Source organism: Arachis hypogaea, chromosome 5, assembly GCF_003086295.3.
Source record: "Arachis hypogaea cultivar Tifrunner chromosome 5, arahy.Tifrunner.gnm2.J5K5, whole genome shotgun sequence".
NCBI lineage: Eukaryota > Viridiplantae > Streptophyta > Magnoliopsida > Fabales > Fabaceae > Arachis > Arachis hypogaea.
This window is the reverse complement of record NC_092040.1, coordinates 31368179-31387847: the sequence shown is the minus strand read 5'-3', so window position 1 is coordinate 31387847 and position 19669 is coordinate 31368179. Positions and strand designations below refer to the sequence as shown.

The 19669-nt window shown below is 37.1% G+C and overlaps 1 protein-coding gene across 3 annotated transcripts; it reads right to left on the bottom strand.

Moving 5' to 3' along the window:
- Positions 1-2524: 2524 nt before the first annotated feature.
- LOC112801104 (uncharacterized) lies at positions 2525-6418 on the bottom strand. Of its 3 annotated transcripts, none has more exons than XM_072237030.1 (5): positions 6210-6418; positions 4043-6112; positions 3327-3528; positions 3033-3223; positions 2525-2953 (listed from the first exon to the last, which is right to left on the bottom strand). In XM_072237030.1, exons 2-5 carry the CDS (start codon positions 6084-6086, stop codon positions 2916-2918), a joined length of 2475 nt encoding a protein of 824 aa, XP_072093131.1. In that variant the 5' UTR covers positions 6087-6112; positions 6210-6418; the 3' UTR covers positions 2525-2915. The 3 variants fall into 3 exon arrangements, with proteins under 3 accessions (XP_072093131.1, XP_072093130.1, XP_072093132.1); XM_072237029.1 differs by having other exon boundaries at positions 4043-6133; positions 6260-6393; XM_072237031.1 differs by having other exon boundaries at positions 4847-6112; positions 6210-6387.
- Positions 6419-19669: the final 13251 nt, after the last annotated feature.

Sequence of the window (19669 nt, the reverse complement as noted above, 5' to 3'; positions counted from 1 at the left end):
ACTTTGTTCAATATTTAAGATTATTGTGATGCGTTTCGGAAGAATAATCCAAATCTCTCTCGTTCAACTGATTTTGAAATTGATTAATTCATTGTTTCAATTCAAAAATCCAGATCGAAGAAGAAAACGAAGAAGAATCACAAAGCTAATTACGTTGAAGTCAATCCAGATCCATAACGATGAACGCGAGGAGAAAAAGAAGAACAAGAAAGAAAACGCGAGTAGAGAAAAACGGTGAAGCCTATAACGTAAGTAGAGAAGAAGAAGAAATAACGTTTTTTCATAAGAGGAGTGCTAGGGGCCAGCAGATTTTGTGAGTTGTAGCCATCAATTAGCCATCAATAGTATATTTAATAGTGTGAAATTTCATCTAATGGTAGAGAATCACTCATTTTCTTTTTGCTGGCTAAATGCTGGCCAGCTAGCCCCCTAGACTTTCCCTTTTCATAATGAGTGGGCGCATATTTTCACTCTCATTAATGCGCGTGACTCTATTTGGGATTGGGCCAACTTAGTTACATGGATGTGTAGCGCGCCCCTAAATAAAAATCTGAAATTGAAAATCAAAGAAAAAAATAAAGAGAAATTTTTGATAAACAACTCAAACATCAACATGTCAATAAATTAAATCAAATAATATATATTTAAATTAATTAAATTAAATAATTAATATAATAAATTAATTATAATCATTTGACTCAATAAAGCAAGTTAAATAAATACAAATATCTTATAAATCATGTAAAAATTATAACACTTTTAAAAATTATTAATCAAAATACATAAATAAATAGATCAAAACAACATTTAAGAGATTAAGACGTTGACAAAAATAACAAAAAATGAGAATAGAAAAGTTATAAAAGATTTAAAAGTTTGACAAAAATAAGAATAACTCATTGTGAAATAATTCCATTTTTGTGAATTGAATTATGTGACATTATGTAAGGTGGTCACGTTAACATGTGTGTTTAGCATGTTAGTCCTTTTAGTCAACAAATCTTTCATATGTAAGGTGGCCACTAATCCTAATGAAATTCAAATGCACTCGGTAGAAGCTAATAGATGTGACAACATGGAAGGAGCAAGTATTACATAATCACGAGTGTCAATGTGCCATGTTTTCAGCCAACCAAAGTAACCAACAAAGACGGTACTATTCTAGTTACCTATGTAAGTTCTGAGATGTCAAGAATATCAGTTCAATTTGTCCTAAGAAACCATACTAAGATCTGCATGAATGCACAAACAAGAAAAGGAAAAATTTCCAAGAAAATTAGAGAACTTACTGAGAAAGGAAAGGGAAGTTATGAAAAGTGAGGAGGCTAAGAAATTCTTATACCATTTTAATAGTTGGGTCTTGGCTTTGCTAGAATAAAAAATAAAAGGAAAATATATAAAAAATAAATAAAACAAATAAAAGTAAAATATATCTTTTGTCCCTAAAATTTGGCAAAAATTTTAAAAATATCCGTAAGTTTTATTTGTTTTAATTTTGTCTCAAAATTTTCAATTTGCATAAAATATACTCCTAACAGCTAAATTTTCAAAAAAAATTAAGACCAATCCAATAATAATACTTGACAATTATGTTTGATTTGCTTGTATTGAAAGTTGTTCTTCTATAATTATTGTTGAATTGGTCTTAAATTTTTTGAAAAATTAGCCGGCAAGAATCTATTTGATGTCAATCGAAAACTTTTGAGATAAAATTGAAACAAAATAAAATTTAGAGATTTTTTTAACTTTTACCAAACTTTAGAGATAAAAAGTATACGGTTTGTATAAACTCTCAACCGAATAAGAAATAAAACCAAGAAACACTGATTCACATATGTTCATTATGTTTACCCTGAATTTAAGGCAAAACTCAAGAACCACGGGAACTAAGGAACCACATAAAGAATAGGACCCAAAAGTCACCTATATCGTTCACAATTAACTCAATCAGCATTCTAACTCTACTTTATATTCCATCACCATCAACCTAAACTAACCAACAATCCCATTGGTTCCTTCAATTTTGCCTCATTCCAAAGTCCAAACGCATTCAGCTCACAATAAACATCACAGTAATGAGCAATAAACCTTAGCCCGCATGAAACATGAAATTTATAGATGATTTTTCTAAGAGTAGTTTACAGGATGAAGATGAAGATTAAAGGAGTACCTGAGAATGAGGATGACAAGAAAGCAGGAAGTCTTCGTCGATGGCAGCAAAATGGCGTAGACAAAATGGAAGCATTCTCTTTAGTAAAGACTTGAATGCAAAAATCACAAAATAGACTTTCCGGAAGTAGCTTTCCTCACGGCAAGGACACAGTTCGATTCTGAGCGCATTCAATCTATGAATAAGTCTCTCAATGGCTACAATTGTTGGGCATGGGACATGTCAAAATCAACAATTATTTTTTTTATAAAGAGACCAAAAGAATATTACAGTGTTGAATTGAACTAAAGCACTTGTCCCCTAAGATTGTGATTCACAAACAACAACTATAAGCAAAAATAAAACCGAGAGACATTTCGACAATTGCAAACAGCCAAACATATCAATTCACAAGATGAACAATCTTAGCCAAAACACATTCAAGATCCACTAGCTCGTTCTGTTACACTTAAGAGTTCAAGTTTGTAAGAGTTGTACCCTAAATTGGAGCGACACATGCTGCAAAACTACCAAAGACATATAGGCAACTGTACAAGAAGTAACAGATCTAACAAGAATTGGGACATCCTCCTCTTCCCAAAAAGTCCACCTAGCAATTAGCCACTAGCATCAGGAAAACAACTGGAAAATGTAAACAATACGCATTTTCTGTGCTGGGCAATAACGAGGATCATCCACTATCTATTGTCCCTCATCAGCATAGATTCTACAGACCAAAACAATGGCTCTCTGGATCATCCACTATCTATTTCCCATAATTGAAAATTTCATGATCATCAAACCCTGCAAACAGATGGAAACATGTTAATTAATGGCATTGTCTAGCAAGCAGTTTCCACATCCATTAAAACACACAATTTACCTTCGCCCAATTCTTCAGCTTCATCATTTGATGGCCTTATGAGCATTGAGTTAACAGAAGGGTCAAGTACCATCCAATATGAGCTCCCATTCTCTTCAAAGAGTAAATCATTTGGCCTGATCCACTCCTCAACCATGCCAATGCTATTGAAAGATAACGGATCACTCAAATTTTGTTCTTTGCTAGTGAGCCTGAAAGAAAATTAAACAACAGGATATTAGTCTACAATCTATCTAAACTTTTTCTTCGAAAAAATAAAATAAAATCTATTAGTCTACAATGGTCCAAGCTCACATTTGTCTTAATTGTAAGTTGTGCTGAACAAAGGCAAGATCGCTAATATGTTGGCTTACTATAAAATTCCCCGAATTCACTTTTTGTTCGAAAGACATCTGGTTTCTCTTGTACATTGGCAAACTGCATGTCTGACTGAGAATACGAATTGATAAACGGGATAAGTTGGGGCAGCCTCCTCCATATGTTGACCACCATTCAGCTATAAATGAAACACATATTCTTAATGGAAAACAAAGAAACAAACAGAAAAGAAAAAATAAAAGGGAATTCTCACAAAGGGTCATGAGAGAAAGGAAATACTCAAATAGGATAAGTGGCATAATTGTTAGTGTGATAATTCTAGGCCAGTCATATAAACATTATCTCCACCTTTTTTACAGGATTTCAGAATTATGCTGGCAGTCACTCTATGATGTAAACAAGGTTACAACCACAAGGTCAATGGGGAGGTCGACACAGAAAATTTCTCTCTCAGCTCATATCAGTTAGATCGGTTTACTTGTCACAGCATAAGCATTTTATGCAAAAGAGAAGGCAGATATTTCCCCGTTCAGTTTCTCAGTTTTCTACATCTATGCATCATAACTATTTTGAGTAGTGTCTCAAAGATTTAATTTTTTTTCCTATTAAAAGTTATTGAAAGTAGAAGTTAAAACACAACTTGGTTAGTGAATATATATTCCTATCTAAGAGAATAGGTTATTAGCCCTTACTAGGAAGCAGATTATTTCTAGCTCTGATTGCCATCTTTCTCCCGAAATCTCCAGCAGCAGTCTTGTATAAGGTTATCTCCTTGACAATTTTATCTTGGATTCTTGTATCAGGAACTAATCTCTCTATACAATCAAACAACCTTGAGAGAATCTGACTTTGCATATCCCCATGAATACTATAGAAGAACTTTGGATTAAGGTAGAAGCCAGCAGCATGAAGGGGATGATTCCACAACCTTTCCCATCTGTTATGTATAATATTCCAGTACACCATATAATCCTCCCTCTTAACAAGTGCTTTCTTAATAGCTTCTTTTGCCCGGTAAATTCCAGCATAAATGTATCCCATTGCAGGTTTCAACTCACTAGTAGCTATTCTCAGGACCCCCAAGAGAGGAGCTGTTAGACGAACGATCATTTGACATGAGGACCAAAAAACTTTATCACTCAGGATATCTAACATTTCCAAACCTTCTGCTTTCTTTGAGTATGGACAATCCATCCACTCTTGAGATGTGATCATGGTCTGTAACTTGTGTTTGAGATCAACAAATCGTTTTATTGTGGAAAAGTTTGTTGACAAGTGTGAGAATGCAGGATCAACAATATCAGTCCCTAAAGTATACCTTCTAACCATACTCAAGACTGCACTACAATTGTAGACAAATCTAGTTATAGATCTAGCTTGTTCAATCACAATACTAATCCACTCAATATTTCCAAAATCTTCAAATATAAGATCAATGCAATAAGCTGCTGAAGGGCTCCAAAAAAGGGTAGGAAAAGTATCAGTTAGCCACTTACCAGCAACAGCATATAGTTCTTCACCTGGTGTAATCACTTGCAGCACATGTCCAACTCCAATTTCTTCTACTACTTGTCTTATCAACTCATAACACTTTGCAGGAACAAAAATCTCGGTTGAGTCAAAGGTTTTCAAACAGATTATTCCATCGGGAAAACAGGCAAAAAAATTTAGCAGCACTCTACCGGCTTCTGTAGTCAACTGATCAACCAAGATAGAACAGCCTGTCCTCCCCCATTTCAACCTGCACCTCTCTACATCATTCTTCATTTCTTCCACAGAGTATTTCAGGACCCAACCGCGGAGTTCATGCTGCGAGGGACACTCAAATCCCGAACCCCTTGAAGAAATTGCCTCCACCATCTGTTTAAAATAGACTGAGTTCACAGCATCAAAAGGTGCACCAACATAATACAAAAACTGACCTATTGCTGTCTTAATGTCATTGTCAAACCCTTTGGGACCCAATGCATTTTTCTCCACCGCAAGAACAGCTTCAGAATCAGCATCAATATCTGTAGAGTGCATCGGTGTTGAGTTCTTCGTCATTTCTACATTTATACTCATTCCTTCACCAGCAACCACTAATTCATGATTCTCAAACACCTGATTTGAAACCATGGTCTCTTCTTCTTCAGCCTTCTGCTTCTTCCTCTTCTTCGTTGCTGCATTTTTACTCATCCCCTCACCAACATGAGCATCCACTACATTTATACTCATTCCCTCACCAGCAACCACTAACTCATGATTCTCAAACACCTGATTTGAAACCATGGTCTCTTCTTCTTCAGCCTTCTGCTTCTTCCTCTTCTTCGTTGCTGCATTTTTACTCATCCCCTCACCAACATGAGCATCCACTACCTCATCATTCTCATCCACCTGATTTGAAACCAAGGGCATGATCTCTTCCTCAATCTTCTGCTTCTTCTGCTTCTTCTGCTGCTTCTGCTGCTTCTGCTTCTTCCCTTTCTTAATCTTCTTCGTCCCACTATCTTCCAAGCTCTGCTGCATATGAAACGTAACATCCTTGGGAACAAGACTGCAAATGGATCCATTGCCCTTCCTACAAGCAAGATGTTCCTTAACCCTATAAATGCCACCACCATTGAACAACTTCTTGCAATATATGCACTTCAGTTGCTCCTTCTTCCCATTCTTAAACATCTGAACATGCTTCCATGCAGGATCACGTTTCATGGGTGTAACTGGAACCTCCTCAAGGTTTATAATTGAACTCATTTGAATTAACCTCAGAACCCCTCCAACTAAAATCTCAACAACATGCACTGTGTCACAAAATTGAAACTAGACCTACTTGTAAGTTCGAATTCTATTTAATAACAAATGATAAAAAGAGTTCACCTGTACGATTTGGATGCTAGAATTGGGAATACGAGGGAAAAAGAACAAACCCGGGTTAGCGTCAGCGTCAGCGTCGTAACGAGTTCTTTGACTTCTTTCTGTTCGAACTTCAGAGAGGGAAGAGAAGAGAGAAGAGAACCGTGGACGTGTAACCGGATGGACCGGTTAGGGCAAAGAGAGGGATGTATGAAAGGAGGATGTATGACTATGAATTGAATCGGCAAGGTTCCAAAGGTTAAAGGTTATCCGGGTCGGTTTGTTTCTAAGTGACTCGGTGGGGAAAAAAAACCGAAAGGGAAAAAATCATATTGCTGCAATAGCTTTATTGGAAAACAAAAAATGCTAATATTTCAACTATTAATAAATATTATTCAATTTACTCTTTTTTTAATATATTATTATATGATTATTTATTTTTTATAAAAATTAAATTGTGAAATATATAATAATTTTTTTATTTTATTTATTTTAAATTTATAAACAAAAATTTAATAATCATTTGATCTCGTTTTACTTTTTTTCCCTTTTTCTTCCTATATATTTTCTTTCTTTATTTTTTCACAACACGTAAACACACTATTAACAAAATATTTAAAAATAAGAGTATTTATGGTGTGAAATGGATCAATTTAATATATGAATACACCAAATCAATTCTCAAAAAAAATTAATTGATAAAATAATTCTTAAAGATTATTTTTATTAGATAATGCACTCTACATTAATTTTATCATCAATGAATAACAGCATTTGTCCACATGAAGCGTTAACTTGTTATGTGATTGTTAAATACCAGGTGTATAATGGACAAACAATTTCTATATACAATTACTAAAATTGTGTCGTCTTGCCATTGTTAAAAGTGTTAATATTTATATCGACTAATATATCTTTTTTAGATTTTCTTCGGGACTAAACTGAAAATTTTAAAATTTTTTGAGAATTTAATTGTTTTTTTTTAATAATTTGGTGGAGATTTAAATGTCTAAATTTGTAATCTTATCGTATTGCTATTAATATTTAAGTACTCAAAGAAAAAGCGATAAAAATTTAGCTCTAATGGCACCTAACAAGGAAAGCAAGTTATCATCAAATCATGGTGAAAAATGCATGAAAAGTGGACAACTGACATTTATCACAAAGTTAGTAGAGATAAAATTGTCGAAAGAGGGCGCCACACATGGAGTAGGGGTTCCTATGAAATTTTGGGTACTCAATCTACAAAATACTATAGATATTTTGGATCATTTGATATAAATGAATGAATAAAATAAATGTATTAGGTAAATATTTCGAGGGTTATCTAAAATTGATGTGAGTTGAATTTGAATGTGAGGTTTAAACTCCTTTAGATGATAATGCTGATGTTTTTTTTAATGAGGTGAAATTGTCCAAAATCTTTGAGTGAGGATGAAGGTGATACCTACAAAGAATTTCTATATTTAAGTTAGTAAGAATTTTAGACAGGATTTAGTAGACTGAAATACCTAAGTTAGATGAGATATTTATATAGTAAAAATGACAAGATTGTTATCTTTATGTAACTTATCCACCTATGATAGGTGGTTATTTTTCCTTTTATATATGAGTTGTTAAGATCTTATATTTGAATTGTTGGGCAAATCAATACGTACAATGATTACAACCACCAAAATCACGTCGGGCATACAAATTAATGGGTTCGTTCCTCATGTAGGTCGGACAGACAAAAACGATTTTTTGGACCTTTCTTTTGTGGGTTTGGCTTGTCTACTTTGGGTCTGGCTTTATTATTGGGTCATGGTATGAACAGTGTCCCTGCTTGATGTCGAGTTCGTTCAAGTCGATGTCGAGCATAAGTAGGTCGCCCTTGATTCTTCATCCTGCTAAGTTCACAAATTGTTTTTTCGATGTGATCTTATCTGAAGAGGTTGGCTGACTCGACGTATTTTTGAATTTGTAGAACTCGATGTGATTTTGGTGGTTGTAATGTCCCAGTAACGTTTTCTGTTCCATAACCATTTTTTCGCGCGCTTTTTGGTAACCGTGCATCATTTAAAATGGGATAAAGTTACCATTTTACTCTTATATATGCCTTTATATATACTCGACCCTTCTTTTTTTTTTCATCATCTTTTCATTTTCTCGCCTGAAATATCCTTCATTTTCTTTAAAACTTCAGTCTTTTCCGAAATTGTTTTCTTGCAATTTGCTATCTGTTTCTTGTATTTTTTGTATTTAGTTGGTAATTGTTGGAGTTTCGAATAACCAATTGCTCTTGATTGTGTGAGTGTATTTTAGGAGGTTAGTGTTGCCTCCGATTAGTACTAGCATCAGGGTTGATGTGTGCATTATTTTATATTTTTGCCATCTCTGTGGTGTCTACAATGTCATGATAGCTTTGTTAGGTTTACTGTTGATGATGATGCCGACTTCTTTACAAGCATGACCGACCTCTTTATTGTAGATCTTGTTTTTTTTTATAGGTATATAATTTCTATATGTCTCAATTTATAATACAAATCATGCCTTCTAACATGCCAAAAAATTTAGATTGGGTAGACATAACTGTTTTAGGAGTTGTGTCTATGATGGATAGAGAAACCTTAAAAAATTTTCGTCTTAAGTACTTGATTTGTTCTAAACAAGAGGATAAGAGAAATACACTTTAAAAGCCCCCAATCCTGAGGAGCGAGTTTGCTATGTCCGCTTTAATAGGTCAGAATATCACTTCCTTTTCATATACGAATGTCTTTTCACTAGGCTCAAGGTTAAGTTTTCTTTCATCGACTTCGGGTAAGACATATTGTTGGCCTATTGAACAGATCCTACTCAGTTACACCCCAACTCGTGGGGTTTTATGAAAGTTTTTCAACTAGTTTGCCAAACTCTAGAGCTCCTGATCTCTTTGAAAGCCTTTTTCTATTTTTTTTCCTAACCAAGCCTTTTAGTAGAAAGAAGCAGCAATGGGTCTCCTTCCGAGCTGTACAGGATAGGAAGATTTTTTTTTAATTTTTAAAGAATCTTTTATGATTTTAAAAATTATTACTTTCAAATCTGACCTGTAGAGGATACCCGACCTTTCTGGGTGAATGAGAAGTCTTAATATATATTTTGGTTATACTGGAAAGAGAAATTCGCAATAGTGAGACACGACCTTGAGGATCTGGACGAGGAGGAGCAATTGATCGTGGCTCTCTTCTAAGAGTGGGGTCGATCTCCACACTTCATCACAAAGAAATTTTTGGTAGCAAAGCCAAGATATGTTCGGACCGAGCAAGGTAGTTAGTTTTGTTTTTGTGTATAGTCCTCTTCATATAATTGTTCATGTTGTTGAATTTCTCATTTCTCATGTAGAAAAAATGGTAAACAACTCTGATCATTATAAGAAGCTAAGGTAGACAAGGAAGAATATTGTGGCCCGACAAGCGGCTCAACTTGAGGCTAAGAAGACGGTGCCTATTCCCATTGTTGATCTGACATTGACTTATACTTTTGTTGAACCAACTTTGGAGGTTTCTCCTACCCCTCCATCTCGGGCGGCTATTGCTCAGCCGCTACTAATTCTTCTGGTTTCGGAGTCAACCTTTGGGTCGGCTTGGAAGAGGAAGACCCCCTCTAATACATTCGAGAGCATTTTCAACTCAAAATTTGATGCGCTTGGTTTTACCAAGGAATACATCCTTCTGGGCAACAATATTGCTATGGATGACCCTACTATAAATAATATTGAAATTCTTGTTAAAAGGGACATTCATATTGTTGGGGTATGTACAACCCTAATGAAGAAGCTAAAGGAAGCACACTTTAATGCACTCAAGTCGGAGGATTTTGAGTTAAGAAAAGAGGTAGAAGAGCTACAGAAGGCCAATACTTTATGGGAGGCCAGGGAAGTAGCCATGAAGTCGGATGCCACCCAGTTAAAGGATATAGTGAAGTCGGACAATAAGGAGTGCGCCAAGGCCGTCATCGAGAGAGAGCATATTATGGCAACGAACGTCCAACTTTACTAGGAGAAGATGTTCTTGGCCAAGGACCTTGAAGAACTTAAGAAGAAGTATGAGGAGTTGGAGTATACTTCCACCAATGACTTGGACGAGGCTATAGAGAATGTGAAGGCTCAAGTCCAAGTCCTAGCTCCCTACCTCGATCTCTCTATCATGTATCCAGACAAGATAGCCATCAATGGGGAGGCTGTTGACATTCCTGAAGATGACGAGGATGTTCCTACTTTTGTGAGTTTGAAGGGGCCTTTGCTCTCTTTGGTGGGATCGACTTCCTCCCTTTTGGAGGTCAAGCTCTCTGAGTCAAAGGTTGCAGCTCCTGAGTCTGAGATCCCTGCCAGTGATGACCACTCTACTCCTGTATCATGATGTTTCTTTTATTTTGTTATATTTGTAAGTATGGTGCCCGAGTTATGGACTGAATGATGCGTGAGCATCTTTTCTATCTTTTCCTAGTGAATTTGCACTTAAATTGTTGAGTTTAATAAATAATTAATTATATTTTAGCCACTATGGATGCTATTTTGAGTTTTGTACAATACTGTTTATTTTAGGTAGCATTTGACAGAGTTTGATGGAGTTTCTGCAACACAAGAATCAAAGGAGATAGCTGCGAGGAGCGACGCGCACGCGTGCTTGATGCGTGCGCATGAATTAGAGGTATCCATGGCGACGCGTGTGCGTGACTGACGCATATGCGTGAATTGAAGATTTGCTCAGCGACGCATCCGCGTGACCGACGCGTCCGCGTGACTTGCGAAGAAGACCAACGACGCATACTCGTGACTGACGCGTACGCGTGACGTGCACGATCTGCAGAATTTACAAAAATCGCTGGCATGGATTCCTGGGCTGTTTTGACCCAGTTTTCAGCCCAGAAAACACAGATTAGAAGCTGCAGAATAGACAAATCAAGTGGTCCCCACCCATTAGCTGAAGACTTGTTAATTAATTCGAATTTAAATTCAAATCTTATTTTTAGGAAAAGATATTATTTTTAATTTTTAGATAATTAGATTTTAAATCTATTAGGATTAGTTATAAATAGGAATTTAGATGCCATCAGAGAAGACAGTACATTTTTACCAGAACCCTTATTTTTCTTCTCTGAACCATGAGCAACTAATCCTTCATTATTAAGGTTAGGAGCTCTGTCTATTTGTATGGATTTATTCGTTTGATCTTTCTAATTTAATCCATGTCTTGATTTATATTTCAATAATTGTTTTCGTTCTTTATTTTATGAATATGGGTGGAATGGAAGTATGACCCATGTTCTAATTAAGTTCTTGTAAAACTTGGAAAAGCTCTTTACTTGAACAATAGCTTGAAAACATATTATACTGAATTTCTAATTGTTTGTTTTTAACGGAATACGTGACATATAATCCCTTTATTTTTGGATAATTAGGATTCTTTTGGCATATAAACTAGAAATTGATCATCACCCTCTAATTGGATTTAATTGACTAAGGAATTGGCAGTTAATGAATCTTAGAGGAGACTAGGAAGAGTCTAAGGAATTAGGGTCTAGTCACATATTTTGCCAAGAAATTAAATCTTGCATGATTAAAATAGTTAGTAAGAAAAATAAATCCGGAAAAATAGATAATTCTGAAACCTTAACTGTTTTCTCAATAATTTATTCCCAACTTATTTATCTGCCTGTCTTCAATATTCCAAATTTACTGTTTAATGCTCTTTGAACTTCCAAACACTATTTTCTGCTTGCCTAACTAATCCTATCAAACGCTATTGTTGCTTGATCCATCAATCCTCGTGGGAACGACCCTTACTCATGTAAGGTATTACTTGGTACAACCCGGTGCACTTGCCGGTTAGTTTGTGGGTTACAAATACTGCACCAAATTTTTGGCGCCGTTGCCGGGGATTGATAGTGATTAACAACTATTAGTTGTTTGATTGCTTAGATTAGGCGTTTTATTTTTAATTTTATTAAAATCTATTTTAAAAAAATATTTTCAGAAAAAATATATATATATATAAATTTTTAAATAAATAAATAGCACTAATATTTATCTTAATTTCTGAAATTAAGTTTGGTGTTACCTATTTATTATTTATTTTATTTAGTATTTTTATTTTATTACACAGATTACCTCACTGGGAGTCTTCTACACTCTGACGTAGAGATTCCCATCTTTTCTTATTTTCTGTTTGTTTATGCGCAGGAACAGAGACAAAGAATATCTCTTAGACTTTGATCCTGAACCTGAAAGGACTTTCAGGCGGCGTTTACAACAAGCAAGACTTTACAAGGCTGCATAATCCACTATGAATCCGAACAATACTGATAATCCCAATGTGGCAAACCCGAATGGGAATGAGCAACAAAGGAGAGTGCTTGGCTCTTACTCTTCTCCTACTGCAGATCTTTATGGAAAAAGCATCGTGGTGCCTCCTATTGCTGCGAACAACTTTGAGTTGAAGCCTCAACTGGTTACCCTGGTGCAACAAAACTGCCAGTATCATGGTCTTCCCTATAAAGACCCAAATCAGTTTATTTCTAGTTTTCTGCAAATTTGTGATACTGTGAAGACAAATGGAGTAAACTAAGATGTGTACAAACTCATGCTCTTCTCGTTTGCTCTGAGGAATGGAGCAAAGTTTTGGCTAGATTCCCAACCCAAGGAGAGTTTGGATACTTGGAACAAGGTGGTTACTGAGTTTCTCACAAAATTTTTCCCACCAAAGAAGCTGACTAAGCTTAGGATGGAGGTTCAGACCTTCAGGCAGAAGGATGGTGAGACTCTGTATGAAGCTTGGGAGAGACATGTTCTCCAAATGGACACAACTAGACATCTTTTATGAAGGTTTATGGGAAATGTCCAAGATGTGCTTAGACAATTCTGCAGGAGGTTCATTGCACAAGAAGAAGACACCAGAAGAGACTATTGAGATGATTGAATTGGTTTCAAGCAACCAATATTTATACTCCTCTAACAGGAATCCTGTGAACTCTGAGGCTCCTCAGAAGAATGGTGTCATGGAAGTAGAAGCTCTTAATGCTATTCTTGCTCAGAACAAGCTTATGTCTCAGCAAATAAATCTACTTACTTAACACATGGGTGGCATGAAAGTGTCAGCTATCAATACCCAAAATCCCCCTCAAGAAGCCTCTTATGACATGACAGGTAATTTTATGCAGAATGATAATTATGATTATGCTCAAGCTTCTTCTGAACAGGTCAATTACATGGGGAGTGCTACTAGAAATCTCAACAATGATCCCTATTCTAAGACCTACAATCAAGGGTGGAGGAATCACCCAAATTTTGGGTGGAGAGACCAATCTCAGAGACATCAGAATTTTAACAATAATTCTCAGGGCGGCTTCCAATAGACTAATTACAATAACCACCAATTTCAGGCTCAACAGCAACAACCACCTCATCAGGCAAACTCTGAATCCCAAGAAGATTCTAATTGGGAGATGATGATGAGTTTCGTACAGGAAACCAGAGCCTCCATTAGAAACTTAGAAATGCAAATGGGCCAAATAAGCAAGCAATTACCTGAGAAGTCCGCAAGCACATTTCCAGGTGATACAGTGGTGAACCCAAGAGAAGACTACAAGGTTATTCAGTTGAGAAGTGGTAAAGTGACTGGTTCTGAGGCCAAGGCCAATGAAGAATTAGTTGAAAAAGAAGCCCCAGAGGAGAGGAAGGAAGAGGTCGAGCACATACCTCCTAAGCGTGCAGACAACCCCTTCCCTGATTTTCTTGACACTTATCCTACCTTGCCAAAGGCTCTTGAATATAAGCCAAAAATACCATACCCTCTGAGGCTTCAGAAGGCTTCCAAAGAAAAACAGTTTTCTAAATTTTTAGATGTCTTCAAAAAGCTACAGATCAACATTCTTTTTGCAGAGGCTCTTGAGCAAATGCCTCTCTATGCTAAATTTGTGAAAGAATTGTTGACCCATAAGAGGAACTGGAAGGAACAAAAACCGGTGGTGTTAACCAAGGAATACAGTGCCATTATTCAACACAACCTTCCTGAGAAGATGCCAGACCCAGGGAGCTTTGTCATTCCTTGCACCATTGGAGATATCACCATTCAGAGAGCTTTATGTGACCTTGGAGCCAGCATAAATCTCATGCCACTTTCAGTGATGAAAAAGCTTCAAATTGAGGAGGTAAAATCCACTCGTATTTCTCTTCAACTTGCTGATCTTTCTATTAAGTTACCTGTGGGTGTTGTTGAGGATTTACTTGTTAAAGTAGGACCATTCATCTTTCCTGTTGATTTTTCTATATTAGACATGGAAGAGGAGGTAAAATCCTTTATTATACTTGGTAGACCCTTTTTAGCTACAGGTAGAGTTCTGATTGATGTATAAAATGGTGAATCAACCCTGAGGGTCAATGAAGAACAGGTGGTCCTTCATGTTTTTGAAGCTCTCAAGCACCCTAATGATTCTGAAGGGTGTATGAAAATAGATGTTATTGAACCACTTATTCAAGAGGTACTGAAAGCTGAGGTACTTGATGACATTCTGGATCCCATCTCTGAGTATGAATTAGTTGAAGTTGATAATTCACCACCCCAAAAGACTATGGTTCACACGCCTAAAGCAGAGGAGGAAGCCCCAAAGCTTGAGCTCAAATCTTCACCCCCTTCTCTGAAATATGTGTTCTTGAGTGAGAATGATTCATATCCAGTGATTATTAGCTCTTCCCTGAAGCCTGAAGAGGAAGATGTGCTTATTTTAGTGCTCAAGAGTCATAAAACAGCTCTTGGGTGGACCATTAGTGACTTGAAGGGGATTAGTCCAACCAAGTGTATGCACAAGATCCTCCTTGAAGATGATGCTAAACCAGTTGTGCAACCACAAAGGAGACTCAATCCAACCATGAAAGAGGTGGTCCAAAAAGAGGTAATGAAACTATGGGAAGCAGGAATTATTTACCCTATCTCTGACAGTCCTGGGGTAAGTCCTGTGCAGGTAGTTCCCAAGAAAGGAGGGATGACAGTGATCAAGAATGAAAAGAATGAGTTTATTCCCATAAGAACTGTCACAGGATGGAGAATGTGTATAGACTACAGGAGGCTCAACACTGCTACAAGGAAGGATCATTTCCCCCTGCCTTTCATTGATCAAATGCTTGAGAGGTTAGCTGGTCATGCATTTTATTGTTTTCTCGATGGATATTCTAGATATAATCAAATTGCAGTGGACCCTCAAGATCAGTAAAAGACAGCATTCACATGCCCTTTTGGAGTATTTGCCTATAGAAGAATGCCTTTTGGACTTTGCAATGCTCCAACAACTTTTCAGAGGTGTATGCTTTTAATTTTTTCTGATATGGTTAAAAAGTTTATTGAGGTATTTATGGATGACTTTTCTGGTTTTTGGTAATTCTTTTGAATCATGCCTTGATCATTTATCTCTTGTCTTGAAACAGTGTCAAGAATCAAACCTTGTTTTAAATTGGAAAAAATGTCATTTTATGGTTACAGAAGGTATTGTCCTTGGACACCGGATTTCAAGTAAAGGAATTGAGGTTGATAGAGTAAAGGTGGAGGTAATTGAAAAATTACCACCACCAACTAATGTTAAGGCAGTCAGGAGTTTCTTGGGTCATGTAGGATTTTATAGGAGATTTATAAAGGATTTTTCTAAAATTGCTAAACCTCTAAGCAACCTCTTGGTTACTGATGTTCCTTTTGTCTTTGATTCTGATTGTTTGCATGCTTTTGAAATTCTAAAAGCAAACCTTACCTCTGCTCCCATTATAACTTCCCCTGACTGGGATCTACCATTTGAATTAATGTGTGATGCTAGTGATTTTGCTATAGGAGCTGTTTTAGGACATAGGCATGGTAAGCTTGTACATGTCATTTACTATGCCAGTCGTGTGTTAAATGATGCCCAAAAGAATTACACAACTACAGAAAAGGAATTATTAACTGTTGTGTATGCTGTTGATAAGTTTAGGTCCTATTTACTTGGTTTTAAGGTTATTATTTATACTGATCATGCTGCTTTGAAGTACCTTCTAACCAAACATGATTCTAAACCAAGATTAATCAGATGGGTGTTGCTCCTTCAGGAGTTTGATATTGAGATAAAAGACAAAAAAGGGTCAGAGAACCAAGTAGCTGACCATCTTTCCAAAATTGAACCTAAAGCAGGAGTACAACCACCCACAGCTGTGACTGAGACATTCTCGGATGAGCAATTATTTCTCATTCAGCAGGCACCATGGTTTGCAGACATTGCAAATTATAAGGCCATGAATTTTATCCCAAGGGAGTACAGTAGGCAACAAGTGAAGAAGCTATTGACTAATGCAAAGTACTACATTTGGGAGGAACCATACCTTTTTAAAAGGTGTTCAGATGGAATCATCCAAAGATGTGTCCCAGATGAAGAAAAACTGCAGATTCTTTGGCACTGTCATGGTTCTGAGTATGGAGGCCACTTTAGTGGTGAAATGACAACTACAAAGGTCCTTCAGAGCGGATTTTATTGGCCGACTCTCTTCAGGGACTCAAGAGCATTTGTGAAGCACTGTGGCAGATGTGAAAAAGCTGCAAATCTCCCTGCGAACCATGAAATGCGACAGCAGGGGATTCTTGAGGTTGAGTTGTTTGATGTGTGGGGTATTGATTTCATGGGACCTTTCCACCCTTACATTCAAACAACTATATTCTAGTGGCAGTTGACTATGTGTCCAAGTGGGTGGAAGCCGTGGCTTTGCCCACCAATGATGCCAAAGTGGTAATGAGCTTTCTTCAGAGATATATCTTTAGCCGGTTTGGTGTCCCAAGGTCACTCATTAGTGATGGAGGAAGCCATTTCTGCAACAAACAGCTGGACTCTCTTCTGTAGAGATATGGAGTCCGTCATAAGGTGGCAACCCCATATCACCCTCAGACAAGTGGACAAGTTGAAGTTTCCAACAGGGAACTTATGAGGATTCTAGAGAAGACCATCAGTGTTTCAAGAAATGACTGGTCTAGGAAGCTTGATGATACTCTCTGGGCATACCGGACAGCGTACAAGACTCCCATTGGCATGTCCCCTTATCAGTTGGTCTATGACAAATCCTATCACTTGCCAGTTGAGTTGGAGCATAAACTTTACTGGGCAATCAGGTATCTGAAATTTGATTCAGAAGCTGCAGGAATTAAGCAAATGATTCAGTATGAGCTTGATGAATTCAGATATTCAGCCTATGAGAATGCCAAGCTCTATAAGGAGAGAACCAAGCTACTGCATGTCAAGAAGATTGCCATCAGAATCTTTGAGCCAGGACAAAGAGTGCTTCTATGTAATTCAAGGCTCATATTCTTTGTCGGGAAGCTGAAATCCCGGTGGTCAGGACCGTTTGTGGTTACCAGAGCTTCACCATATGGTCATGTGGAAATACAGGAAGAGAATTCGGATAGGAAATTTACAGTGAATGGCCAAAGGTTGAAGCAGTATCTTGGAAGCGAGATTGATCGCCAGAGGTCCACTCATCTGCTGAACTAGCAGAGCTGACCATCAAGCTAGTGATGTTAAAGAATCGCTTGTCGGGAGGCAACCCGATAATTTCGTATCCTTGGCTATTTTTATTTTTCGTAGTAGTAGTTTTCTTATTTATTTCATTTTTCTAGAGTTCTTACTAATTTTCTGATTATGCAGCTATGTTATTCCAGGAACCGAACACCTCAAGTTAAAAAAAAAAAGAGAAAGAGCACACGACGCGCAAGCGTCAATGACGCGTACGCGTAAGATGGATGTGTGTGAAAAATAAATTTGACAGAGAGTTGCACAGGAGTGGCGCCAGAATGGAGCCTTTCGCACAAACGATCCCACGCGTTCGCGTCGTTTGTGATTTTCGCCATTCATGCGGGCGCGTCATCGACGGGAACGTGTGACCTACAAATTCGACGTAAAAGAGTGTTTGGGCAGAGAGTTGTGCTGGCTTGGGGTAGGAAGTGCGCTACAAGCACAAGTTAGAGCACGCGGACGCGTGACTGCTGTGTTCGCATCAGATGTACATATGACCATCCACGCGAGCGCGTGCATGACGTGAACGCGTCGTATGAAAAATTGGCTCCCAAGCCATGCGACCAGAAAGTCACACAGGCACGCGGCTGGCTTCGCCCGAATCGCACAAAATCTAGGGTACGCGGACGCGTGCTTGATGCTAACGCGTCATGATGAAGAATGCGCGACGTACGCGATCGCATGCCGTACGAGAACGCATCGCTTGCACTGACCAGTTTTCTTTCTCTCTCTCTCCCAATCCTTATTCTCTCTTATTCTTTTATCCTCTTCTTTTTCTTTCTTCATAATAATTTATCTCTTTCTATTTTCAGTTCTTCTTTGCTTGAGGACAAGCAAACCTTTAAGTTTAGTGTTGACGCTACGCTTATGGGTTTTCTGGCACAAAAGGGAGGCGAATCATCTTCACTGAGGAACACAACCTGAAGAATAAAGCGACCGCTAGGATAACTAAGGTGGTTGAGTTCCTTTCATTTTTATTCTTCCCCTCTTTTTTCTATGTTATGTTCCGGCTTTTTGCTATTTTGCTTTATTTGTTGCATGATCTTTTATTAGTTAGAATCCTAGGACTGGTTTAGTTTTTTTTTAATTGCTTTAATGCTGAAAAGATGTTTCATGTACCACTCATTGAACTTGAATCTAAAAAGAAAAGAAAAAGAAGTGATGTATTGCATGAGAAATTGAGTTAATTTTAAGAATAGTCTGATTTACTTAAAGGTGGTGGTATTTTCTGTGATTTTTGAATGCATGATATGAACAGTGCATATTTGAATTTGAATCAAGGGATATTAATGTATAAGGAACAGGAATTTTGAGAATTATTATGACTTCTCTGAAACAAACAAAAATTTAATCCTTGAAGCAAAAGAAACAGCAAAAGAAAAAGAAATAATAATAAATAAATAAAAATAATAAAAGCAAGGTCCAAGACTCTGAGCATCAATGACTAGGAAGGTCAGACATGATTAAAAGCTCAAAGAGTTGTTTCCCTAGTCATATGCTTGTGGTGTGATTGTGTCAAGTAATCCTTGAGACAGAACACTTAAAGTCGAGACCAAGTGCGTTTAACAGAGTATGCCAAAGGCTTTGAGCACCACTGTTTGGGAGTAACTGAAAGAAAAATCAGAACTCAAAAGGAGTTCCCCAGTTAAGTGTTTGTGGTGTTTCTGTGTCAAGTAATCCTTGGGACAAAATATTTAAAGTCACGGCTAGGCTCAAGGTACAAAGCACCAAAGAAAAATAAATTAAAGTAAATTTTGCTGTGTTCAAGGATTAAACTAAAATATAAAGATAAGAGAATTCATAATATTATCCGGATTCTAATTCCGAATGAGAATGGCATCCTCCTGATTCAAGGGAGAGTGAGATGCTAAACCTATTCAGGATTACAGTTATAAACCCCACTATAAAAAGAGACACGAGCTTAATCGAACTCTCATTCTCATGCAAATTCA

What these genes read in the sequence shown, in the direction of transcription:
- LOC112801104 (XM_072237030.1), bottom strand. Translation starts at nt 6,086, where the DNA reads ATGAGTTCAATTATAAACCTTGAGGAGGTTCCAGTTACACCCATGAAA. An exon ending in TAGAAATAATCTGCTTCCTA is followed by an intron (nt 3,529 to 4,042) that starts GTAAGGGCTAAT and finishes TTTCATTTATAG; the next exon opens with CTGAATGGTGGTCAACATAT. An exon ending in AACTTACAATTAAGACAAAT is followed by an intron (nt 3,224 to 3,326) that starts GTGAGCTTGGAC and finishes ATTTTCTTTCAG; the next exon opens with GCTCACTAGCAAAGAACAAA.